The sequence below is a fragment of the Ictalurus furcatus genome, chromosome 23 (assembly GCF_023375685.1).
Source record: "Ictalurus furcatus strain D&B chromosome 23, Billie_1.0, whole genome shotgun sequence".
NCBI lineage: Eukaryota > Metazoa > Chordata > Actinopteri > Siluriformes > Ictaluridae > Ictalurus > Ictalurus furcatus.
This window is the reverse complement of record NC_071277.1, coordinates 9572501-9585000: the sequence shown is the minus strand read 5'-3', so window position 1 is coordinate 9585000 and position 12500 is coordinate 9572501. Positions and strand designations below refer to the sequence as shown.

The 12500-nt window shown below is 40.2% G+C and overlaps 1 protein-coding gene across 5 annotated transcripts in view; it reads right to left on the bottom strand.

Annotated features, from left to right (window-relative positions):
- Nucleotides 1-757: 757 nt before the first annotated feature.
- sh3kbp1 (SH3-domain kinase binding protein 1) overlaps nucleotides 758-12500 on the bottom strand; it is a 43898-nt gene continuing 32155 nt past the window's right edge. For 3 of the 5 annotated variants that reach the window (XM_053612163.1, XM_053612164.1, XM_053612165.1), the window contains 12 exons: nucleotides 10516-10588; nucleotides 9988-10082; nucleotides 6646-6747; nucleotides 6318-6366; nucleotides 5207-5278; nucleotides 4714-4873; nucleotides 3540-3598; nucleotides 3295-3398; nucleotides 3038-3187; nucleotides 2585-2748; nucleotides 1689-1752; nucleotides 772-1408 (listed from right to left, as the gene is read on the bottom strand). In XM_053612163.1, coding sequence (XP_053468138.1) covers nucleotides 1370-1408; nucleotides 1689-1752; nucleotides 2585-2748; nucleotides 3038-3187; nucleotides 3295-3398; nucleotides 3540-3598; nucleotides 4714-4873; nucleotides 5207-5278; nucleotides 6318-6366; nucleotides 6646-6747; nucleotides 9988-10082; nucleotides 10516-10588 — 1131 coding nt within the window. In that variant the 3' untranslated portion in view covers nucleotides 772-1369. Of the gene's footprint in view, nucleotides 1409-1688; nucleotides 1753-2584; nucleotides 2749-3037; nucleotides 3188-3294; nucleotides 3399-3539; nucleotides 3599-4713; nucleotides 4874-5206; nucleotides 5279-6317; nucleotides 6367-6645; nucleotides 6748-9987; nucleotides 10083-10515; nucleotides 10589-12500 lie in introns of all 5 variants that reach the window. The other 2 variants (XM_053612161.1, XM_053612162.1) reach the window with 2 other exon arrangements.

The following is a 12500-nucleotide window of genomic DNA, read 5'->3' as shown; positions in this document are numbered from 1 at the left end:
TTCATTTCTCAAAACGACAAGAGACTGACCATTCTGATAAACAGGCAGACAGACAGATAGAAACAGACAGATAGCCAGTCAGAAAGGGATTAATAGATAGACAAAAATAGAAATAGACAGACAGACAAATACAGATAAATAGAAATAGTATAGACACAGACAGACAGACAGACAAAGAGAAAGAGACAGACACAGACAGACATAGAGACAGACAGACAAATAGAGATAGATTAATAGACAGATAGAAAAATAGAGACAGACAGACAGATAGGCAGACCAACATATAGAGACAGACACATGGACAAAGATAGAGACAGACAGACAGATAGGCAGACCAACATATAGAGATAGACACACAGACATATAGGCATATAGACAGATAGATCAATAGATAGGCATACCAGATAGGCATAACAAATAGAGAGAGACAGACATAGAGACAGACACATGGACATAGATAGAGACAGACAGACATATAGACAGACAAATAGAGACAGATGCACACAGACAGACAGATGGACAGACAGATAGAGGTGTACAAACATATAGAGACAGACAGATAGCCAGTTAGAAAGGGATAGACAGATTGAGATGGATTAATAGACAGACAGAATAGAGACAGACAGACCGAAGATAGATAAATAGAAATAGTATAGACACAGACAGACAGAGAGAGAGAGAGAGAGAGAGAGAGAGAGACAGAGACAGAGAGCGAGAGAGAGAAATTGTAATAGTCACAGACAGATAGACAGAGAGACAGACAGACAGATGAATGAAACTTGAGGCGCAGCTTATTTTGGAATATTCTTTTTTAATAAAATTTGCACACATAGATGCATTTTCCGTACATTAAAATATAAAAGTTTATATAAGACTTTCTCAAAAGAAGAAACAGCATCAAGAAAACAAAATGTGCATTTTCTCCTTATCGCTGACGAAAGACAGAAAGAAAAGACATGATTTTATTAAGAATAGAAAAGGCCTCGGCGTGGGCGAGGGGCGAGCGACAGCGCATGGATAACGAGCAGGAAAATAAAAATAAAGGCCACGAAGTTAAAGGCAAAGAAAAGAACCTAAAGTGAACCGTACTGAAGGCAAACGCAGCGCAGGGTTCTCCGTCACGCTGCTTAAAGAGTCGAGTCGCTCGATGGAACGCAGTACCAGGAGAAGACGGGTTCCTTCTCAACACCATGGAAAATAATAAAATAATAAGAATCTGGAAGTGAGGGAAACGTTCGTTTGTTTTCTCTATGCTGTTGTTCTCACGTGGGGTTTTTTTTTTGTTCTTTTTCTCTTTTGGCACAAATCTGTCTGCCAGGCTTTCCGAGTTTCTGCCTTCCGACCTCAACCACTTCCGAATCACGCGTGTTCATTTGGACAGAGCCTTCTTAATGTTCTCGACATCCATCTGAAACACACAGACAGCAGGAAGAAAATCACACACACATTTTCTCCAACTCAGAATAGTCCCGTTTCTTCTTAAACCGAGTGAAGAACCATGTGAGAAGGTCTTTAGAGCTTTACGTTTTCTCTCAAATCCCTCAAAGGTTCTTTACAGTTCACTCAGTGGGTTCTTTATTATACATTGTGTATACAGAATGTTATCCTTCATATTCAGTGGGTTCTTTATGCTTCAGAGAAACACACACAGGGAAAATAATTCCACAGAAGGCTGAACTGATTCTCACCTGCAGGGATAAGCGCATCTTTTTCTCCTCGTCGAGTTCGCTCACAAGCTGTTTCATCTCTTGTCTGGGAAAGGTAGAAGAAAATGAGTCAAATCTAGTGGAATAAACAAGTCAGGAGCAAGCATTCTGAAAGAAGACTGATGGAAGACTGAAGGAATACTAATGGAATTAATGTGGGATAAAGAAAACATTATTTCACACATCTCCCTCACTTCTACTAAACATCTCCTTCCCCATCACAAATTTCTCCATCCCTCATTCCAAATGCCATCCTGCTCCCTTCCAAAATGTCTGCTTCTCCTCTGATAATCTCCACCCTCTTCCAAACATCTCCCTCCTTCCAAACGCATCACTCAAAAAGACTCCAAACATCTTCCAGCTCTTTTTCAACTGCCTCTTTCCTCTTCCAAATGTCTCCATCCCTCCTTCCAAACATTTATTATTTGAAAATGTCACCTATTTCCAAATTTTCCTTTCCCTCAAAACATCTCCATCTATCTACCTCCACTTTCCAACTGTCTCTTTCCCTCCTTATAAACATCTCCCTCTTCTCCTACTTCCATACATCTTCCTTTTCTCTTCCAATTGTCTTCCTCATCATTCTAAACATCTTCACCATTCCAGAAGTCTCCCCTCTTCTTCCATCCACGATTCCCTCCTTCCAAATGTCTCAAATTGTATAAAACACCCTGCTCTCCCATCCAAACTTCTCCATCCCTCCTTATGAACATCTCCATAACTCCTCCCAAACATCTCCATACTCTTCCTCTTTTGAAACATCTCTGTATCCTTTTACATATCTCCATCCCTCCAAACATAACTTCCTCCTGACTTGATCTTCCATCTCTCTCTCTCTCCCCCTCTCTCTCTAAACATCTCCAACACTTCATTCCTACTTGTGCTGGCTCTTCATCAGCTCCACGGTGGCCCTCAGCTCTCGTAGCTGAGTTCTGAGCTCCTCCAGCATGTTGGAACCCTGCTCGCTCTTCATCTTGGCCTCACTTGGTGAGTGAGGCCTGAGGGCAGCGGGAGGTGTGGGTTTGGAGGCTTTCTCAGGAGCCTGTAGAGAACAAATCCACGTGGGTTTAGAACATCATGTAGCACAAACAAACACACTTGTTGGTCTGCTGATCTTCTGAGCGTCATCTGTGTGTAGGGCCTCAGTCTCTGTGTGAGTGAGTGTGTGTGTGTGTGTGTGTGTGTGTGTGTGTGTGTGTGTGTGTGTGTGTGTGTTGGTTAAGGTCGCCCCTTTGTGGTAGGAAAGGGGAATGCATGCAAAGGAAAGGAACATGCGACAAGGTGAGGTTGAGGACAGGTGGGTGTGGCTAGGAGGAGGGGGCGGGGCTTACTATGATGACGGGAAGTGCCTTGGGCATCTTCCTGGTGCTGTCCAGAGATCTGGGAGGTAATGAGTCCGGCTCGTCCTTCCCTTTCTCCCTCTCTCTCTGCTCGTCCTCCGGAGACTGCAAGTCCAGGAGGTCAGTGCCGGAGAGAGAGGACTGAGGAAGACATGGAGATTATAGAAAACACACACACACAAAAACAGAATTTTTTTCTGTTTAATCTGTGTGTGTGTGTGTGTGTGTGTTTGTGTGTGTGTACTCACAGGTGTGAAGATCTGAGAGCGAGGTCGGCGGTCTGTGACTCGAGGTCTGGAGGCAGTAGGGTGGCTCAGCTTCTCTGTGGAGGAAACGATGGAGTCGAAGTCGTCTACATATTACACACACACACACACACATTACATACAGGAATAACCGGTCTCTCGACATGTCACATGATCACACGAGCATGACATCAATATGAATGTGGAAGTGATGCCAGTGTTTTTACGCCTCACACGTTTACACTCACCGATTTCAGCCGATTTGTCAGAGGACATCCGATCTGAAGCTACACCAGAACCGTCACACCTACACACACACACACACACACACATTTTATCAGTCCTTTATCTCATTACATCTGTATGAACCTTATATCTCGGGGCGTGGCTATACCTGTGACATCACTAAATAAACGACGTGGAAACGTTTCAGCTCGAGAGCATCTGCGCAAACTTGCTAGCTCAGGTAATGTCAATGACCATGTTACCATGACAAGGTGTTGCCATGGTAACACGTCAACATCACGCTATATTCTGACAAATCACGGGAGCTAGTTCACTAGCAGCTAGCTAACTCTCTAACTAATTTAGTTACTGTTAGTGATATCAGGCTATTAGAGATACAAAAGTGATGTTTCTAATTTGCATAATCATACATATTCATTCATCCTGCGTTTTTTTTTATTTGTAGTGTTTTCTCTTTCTCGAATTATGAATTCGATATTGAGTATTTGTTATGATTTGAATTTAACTCCACAACTTGGTGCTATTTGCTGTCATTCGGTAAGAATTTGCATATCAGACGTGATTGGAGGAAATAGTTTAGTGATGTCACAAGCATAGCCATGCCCCCAAAATCAGTTTTATATACAGTATAAGGACTGAGACGGTCTCTGCTTTATACTATACTTAAACATTTCATGAAGAGCTGGAAAAAGCTCAACATCTATCTATCTATCTATAAGGGCTGCAACTAACGATTATTTACATAATTGATTAATCAGCCAATTATTTTTTCGATTAATCGGATGGGGGGCAAACTTTCAGTACCATTTTTTTGTTTATTTAAAATAAAATCCAAATTACAAATATAAACACTCATATAAAACTTATAAAACTATAAACTTTACATTAGCACATTTATATATTTATATATAAGTTGATGATTTTCATAATTGATTATTATGGATTTTATCGATTAGTTGTTACTATCTATCAAAGGAATATTTTTCCCAAATTATTCTTAGATAAAAGCATCCCGTAGACTCGCAGCTCAGGCTTCTAAGTACTGAGTATATACTGTATATGTGGCCAAGCCACGCACACTTTCACAGAGACATGTGCATGAAAAGCATCCCTAGCCTGAACCCTGAGAAGAATCAGATGAAGGTGAAAGAGAAGATCTGTGAGAGCAGAACTGACTGTGCGCTGGGCGCGGCCGGTCTCTCAGGTCGCTCGGGTCGCTTCGGGGGCAGGGACGCGGGTCGGTTCAGGGAGTTGTTGCTCTTCGGGGGTAAAGGCTTCTTCGGTGGAAAGACAGGAAGCACCGGCTTCTGGAGCTCGACCAACTTGATTTCATCACCTAGACATCATCATCATCATCATCATCATCATCATTATCCTCATCATCCTCCTCCTCATCATCATTCTCCTTCTCATCATCATCAAAAGAGTCATAGATTCTGATTGTGAAAGCATTCTAACGGGACAGAAAAGTGTGTGTGGATTTATTTCATCCAGCAAGCACGACTCTCACACTCTAGTGAGTTAGGGCCAGTCTCTCGCTCTCTTGCTCACAGACGCACACACACACGTGTTATAGCAGCCAGAACATAACAAACAGGCTCCCGAGGACCGTAAGGAGAGCCGGGTTAGTGTGAACTGATGGAGATTTTTTACGCGCATGCCGTGCTACCTTTCTCCTCGGCTCGCTGTGGAAGAGACTCGGGCCGTTCGGGAGGAACCTTTTTAACCTCTGGCTTTTTGTCTGAGGGGCAGGACATACACACACACACACACACACACCATACATACACTGCTTTACTATTTCGCTCTCTGTGTTGGACTACACGCTCCTTCAAAAGTGCATTGTGAGTAATTTCACTCTCATGTATTATAAAGGTGATGATGTGTTTCAGCCACAAGAGGGCGCCATGAGGTACAAAACAAAACCCTCATCGTTCTCAGTTAAAGCGTCAAAAGTTTAATCAAGCATCTTTATTAAATCTCATCACACCGAAGCTGTAATTTACATATAAATAATTACCATAAAAATCATTGTACAATAAACAATAAAAGAGATTTCGTAAGTGATTAAAAAAAAGCTGAAAGTTGCTCACAGTTTCTAAGAACAGAACTGGACATATTGATTATTTATTTAAATTTAATTATAGTATAGAGTAATACTTATTCTTCATTTTCACCTGTACAGTGAGCTTAGAAATAGATAGAAATGTGGTATATAAATAGAAATTATTGTTATTATTATTATTATCATTATTATTATTATTATTATTATTATTATTATTATTATTATCCAATCACAATCCATTTTCTCCCCTAGATGCGCTCTGATTGGTTGCTGGTATCTACAGAATTATCAACTGTCCTGTTTTTAAAATGTTTTTTTTATCAGGACTAATATTTGTTTTGCTAAAAAAACATTTTTTTAATTTACACTAAGTTAAAATGATTCTTTTCGTTATTATAAAAGGTGACATTCTCTGATTTCTCTGTGAGGTTTAATAACGATTCTCGCCAAAGGTTTCAGAAAAAAAGAATAAATGAAATAAAGTTCGGCAAAGTTTAAAAACATTATCGTCACATCACTCAGCTTTAACTCCTAATCCTAATTCCTCTCTGAAAATATAAACCTATAATAAATATATAAGTATATTATAAAATAAAGCAGACTGACAACTGAACACAGACAAAAAAATAAACCCAGAAAATAAACCGACGACAATAAAATGAAATAAATATTAAAGAATAAAATGAACGAATAAAGAGAGGAGGAGAGGTTTTACCTGTGATGTGTTTAGTAGGTGCTGCAGGAGGAGGCGGTTTCTTAGGCCTCTGTAAACACACACATGATGTTAAACCACACACACACACACACACAAACACACGTGCAAACTTTAACATAACACACAGGATCAGGGCATAAAAGGATCTGCTAGTCTACTAGGTAAAGGGTTTTATAGGGAGGCAGAGGTTGCACCAGGACACCAGGGCGTGTGTGTGTGTGTGTGTGTGTGTGTGTGTGTGTATGTGTAGCTCTCACTCAGAGCAGAGACTGAGACCCACTCTGAGAGCTGTAGTCTGCCACAGTCTCGAGAGAGAAACTGATCGTACCTCTTTCTCCACCTCGGGAACAAAGAGCTTCACAAAGTTGTCGGGAAACACACCCTGTTTACCGTTCATCTCCCCGAGCCACCAGCCTGCATCAGCACAATCCTACACACACACACACACACACACACACACACACACACACACACACACAAATCACAGGATTAAATTTGCATAGGCGCAAAGGACACGGCGAGAAACAGCCACAGCGTGGACTTGAAGACGTCCTTAAAACCTGCACTGCGATGACGTTATTTACATCATTTTGTATATTAATGTGTACGTCATGAATATTAATGCGTGTATTAATGAGCGTTATGAGGGAACATTAGCAGGAGCTACTCTGAGTTAGAATCTCACTCAACCCCATAAGGTCGAATCTTGGCTTTTTTTAAAAGCAAAGAAAAACTTTTAGATTCATTCAAATTTGTGTATTTATTTGTTTGTTTACTCCCTTTTATCTCTAAAATGTAGCCAGATTGTATATTGTATCTTAGGGACCACATTAACATCCGTCATCATCCTGTCTTCACAGTTCAGTCGAATCCCAAATAGAATTATAAATAAATAAATAAATAAATAAAAAGAATAACCTATATATATATCACGTTTTTAATGCTTTAGAGACAGTGCAGACTGTAATAAAATTAAAAAAATAAAATAAAATAAAATATAAACAAAGCTAAAAAAACCATGAAAACGACGAAATGAAATCAGAATAAATAAATTAAATGAATAATGATGATATGATAAATAATGAATAAAAACAAAAGCAGAAGAGATAAACGCCTTCCTCTTCCCTACATACGCTCACTACAAGGGTATATCACATGACACAATCCTAATGATGTTATAGACACTACACACTACACACTGCACACTGTACACTACACACTATACACTACACACTGTACACTACACACTATACACTACACACTACACACTGTACACTACACACTTTACACTACACACTGCACACTACACACTGTACACTACACACTATACACTACACACTGCACACTATACACTACACACTGCACACTGTACACTACACACTGTACACTACACACTGTACACTACACACTATACACTGCACACTATACACTACACACTGTACACTACACACTATACACTACACACTACACACTATACACTACACACTGTACACTACACACTGCACACTACACACTGTACACTATACACTACACACTATACACTACACACTGTACACTACACACTGCACACTATACACTACACACTGCACACTATACACTGCACACTATACACTACACACTGTACACTACACACTGTACACTGCACACTATACACTACACACTATACACTACACACTATACACTACACACTGTACACTACACACTGCACACTATACACTACACACTGTACACTACACACTGTACACTATACACTACACACTGTACACTACACACTATACACTACACACTGTACACTACACACTATACACTACACACTGTACACTACACACTATACACTACACACTGCACACTGCACACTACACACTGTACACTACACACTGTACACTACACACTATACACTACACACTGCACACTGCACACTACACACTATACACTACACACTGTACACTACACACTATACACTACACACTGTACACTACACACTATACACTACACACTGCACACTGCACACTACACACTATACACTGCACACTATACACTACACACTGTACACTACACACTGCACACTACACACTGTACACTATACACTGTACACTATACACTACACTACACACTATACACTGCACACTACACACTGTACACTGCAAACTGCACACTACACAATGCACACTATACACTGCACACTACACACTACAAACTGCACACTACACACTGCACAATACACACTGCACACTATACACTGCATACTATAAACTGCACACTGCACACTGCATACTATAAACTGCACACTATACACTACACACTGCACACTATACACTACACACTGCATACTATAAACTGCATACTGCACACTATACACTACACACTGCACACTGCACACTATACATTACACACTGCACACTATACACTACATACTACACACTGCACACTACACACCTCACACTGCACACTATACACTACACACTATACACTGCACACTACAAACTGCACACTACACACTATACACTGCATACTGCACACTACACACTATACACTGCACACTACAAACTATACTCTGCACACTATACACTGCACACTACAAACTATACTCTACACACTATACACTGCACACTATATACTACACACTGCACACTGCACACTGCTGTTACAACCCGCTATCTTTGGGATGGGAAGTTTTTTTTGTGTGCTGTGCCATATTTTGTGTGCAGGTCGAACTCCCTCCCAAAGTTTCCAGCCTGCCCTAGCCTGCCTTGCTCCCGCCTTCCAGGATGACATCACTGATTGACAACCATATTTAAAGAGGAAGGGGAGTGAGAATGGTGTGGGATGTTGGAGGTGGTTACATGTGTGTTGGTGTTTAGAGAGTGTGTTTGGTTGTGCTGCTTTATGCTATATTCTGACTGCTGTTCTGGTTTTTGAGTCCCTGTACCTGTTTATGTGCATTCTATTCACCATTGTATATATGTTCACTTGGTTCACCAGCAGTAGGAGTGTGGCTGCCATTTCTTTTGGGAGAGGGTCCTTTTGTCTCTGTTTTTGGCTTAGGTAGTTAGGGAAGTATTTGTATTTTCTTTGTTACTTTCCTTTTAGGTAAGCTAGCTACCTAACAATAGAATCCTTTTGTTTATTATTTTGGCCTTGGCCCACCCTGAAGGTATGTCTGGTGGTTGGCTTTTTGTATAGTTGTATATCTATAACTGTGTGTTACAATATACCACAACTTTTTAACACAAACCTGGTTGTGTTGTTATTCCTGGCTTCCCCTATTTAAAGGTCAAATTCCCTTGAATCCCGAGCTGGTTACTCTGTGCGGCCCAACCTAGAGTGGGCTGTAACACTGCACACTACACACTGCACACTATACACTACACACTGCACACTGCACACTATACATTACACACTATACACTACACACTGCACACTATACACTACGCACTGCACACTATACATTACACACTATACACTACACACTGCACACTATACACTACACACTGCACACTATACACTACACATTACACACTATACACTACACACTGCACACTACACACTATACACTGCACACTACACACAGCACACTATACACTACACACTGCACACTACACACTATACACTGCACACTACACCGCATTCCTGACACTGAAGCCCGAGTAACAACTTCATACTCGCTCACCTTACTGATGATGGTGACGATCTCTCCCTCCTTGATTGACAGCTCATCCTCGTTCTGGGCGTCGTACGGGAATAACACCTTACAGAACTCCTTCACTGTGAACACATCAAAAACAAACTTGCTGTTGCTATAGAAACCGCAACGTGCTAGAATGAGTGGTTATAGAAAACTAATCAACACTTTCTGACCAATCACAATCCAGTACTCTCCAGATTTCTGAATGAACCTCTAGATTACATGAATATGCAAAATAAAAACACGCCCACTAATATGCTTCATTTACATACTGGATACTTGCATATTTTATGACATAACAACATAATGGTTTGTTCAGACTTTACACTGAGATCTGAGATTTTCAGATTTAAGGCAAAACAAAACCGTTGTAGCGACAAGTTTCACACTTTGTCCGTCTCTGAACACAAATTATTTTCATCCTGGAGAGTTTTAATCATAATGAAATGCTGTTTAAAATAAAAAATGACTTTTATCAAATGTTTTACTCGACTTGTGTGTGTCGTTCATTACCTTTGGTCTTGTTTTCAGGTTCTGTCTTCATGGTTTCCTGAGGAACACACGGTGCTGATTTCTTCGCTGTCAGCTGTAGGGGAAAGAGGAGAGAGCGTGAGAGAGAGACAAACAGAGAGAGAGAGAGAGACAGAGAGAGAGTGAACAACAATTATTCATTACACACACACACACACACACACACACACATGCATACACACACACACACACTTATATATTCTATATGTGTTTGCCACAAAACGACAAAACATCTCTACAGTTTTACACTCAGTAAAAATAACAAGAGCAGCAAATATACACGAATATGTAAATTTCCAAATGCAAATTAGGAAACACCTCCATGTCTCCGTGTCACCTGTAAAAACCAATAAAAATGAGCATAAACTAACTCACATCAATCACAGTACAATTCTCTTCTACTCCTTACAGAGAATCCTCATCGACTTGTGAACATGTCTGATATATAAATATATATATAAATATATATATATATATATATATATATATATATATATATATATATATATATATACATACACACACATATATACTCACATGAGAATTTATTAGCAGTTAGCTAAATGATTATCAGAGAATGATATAAGAGATATAAGAGCATTTTCACATTTAAAAATTTGCATATGCATAACTCCATGTATCTCGAATGACATTAAAGGAGTAGAGACGTTCGTGGACGGTTTTAGTCGTATTAAAAAAAACAAAAAACAACAACAACACAGATTGTTCACTATTCAACTGTTTTTAAATAGTTTTCACAACATGCTCAGGAGCACGTTAAAGAAAAAAAACAATAGTAAATAATCGTACAAAGAAAAATAAACAAAAGGAGCTGGATTTCGTTCACTTTCAAGTCATAAAGAAAAGGTACATATGCTATCCCTGCCCCCTGGCTCCACCCCTAACCTTAACCTTCATGAATAATCTTCTTCTTCTTTTTATTATTATTTTTATTTATGTATTGTTAATTTGGGGTTGTTTTTATTAATATTGTTGTTTAGCATCATTTTCACTCAATTTTTTGCTCTGCTGTACATTTTTTATTTTTATATTTTTCATTTTTTTAATCTTTTATGAAACACACTTTGATATTTTCAAGTTAAATGAAGTATAGCTTTAACACGTTATTCCACATTACGATTCTGTCACAACACACACTCTCACACACACTCACACACTCTCACACACACTCTCACGCACACTCTCACACATACACTCTCACACACTCTCACACACACACTCTCACACACTCTCACACACTCTTTTCATTTTTCCATTTGTTTTTTAACCACTGTAAATAAATAAAGCAGCTTGTGTGTGTGTGTGTGAGTGAGAGAGTGAGTGAGTGAAAGAGAGAGAGAGAGAGAGAGAGAGAGAGAGAGAGAGAGAGAGAGAAAACAGTTATGTGTAGAGAAGCCACGCTGGTTCCACAAACATGGACGGGGAACCGTTCCAGCCCCACACTCTTAAAACACACTATTTAACACCGACACACACACACACACACACAGCTCTGTACTGCCAGGAAAGCACAGCGTCTCACCGCTCTCCTCCACCCTCTTCCTCTCTTGTTTAAGACAGCCATGCAGGAGACGCAGTAACGAGAGTCATGTGGTCTCAGAGAACTAACACCACGTTTCAATAACATCAGGCCAACATCTGGATCCTGCGCAGCCCCGAGGGAACACGCAGAGTCTCCGTACCCTGGCTGTGACCACATCACTTCCTGTTAATGTGAACTACATCCCTGAGACACCTCGTCTTCGTCCTCGTCACGACCGCTGCTAATCACACGACGCTCACACACCTCTAACACCTCTCTCACACAGCATTCTCTAAATGTATAAAGCTCAAACGCCACACACACGACACTCACACACTCCTTTCACACACCTCATACGCAGGTTTCACATTTCTGTCACAAACAAAACGGAGGAAAACCGCAACAGAGAGAGAGAGAGAGATAG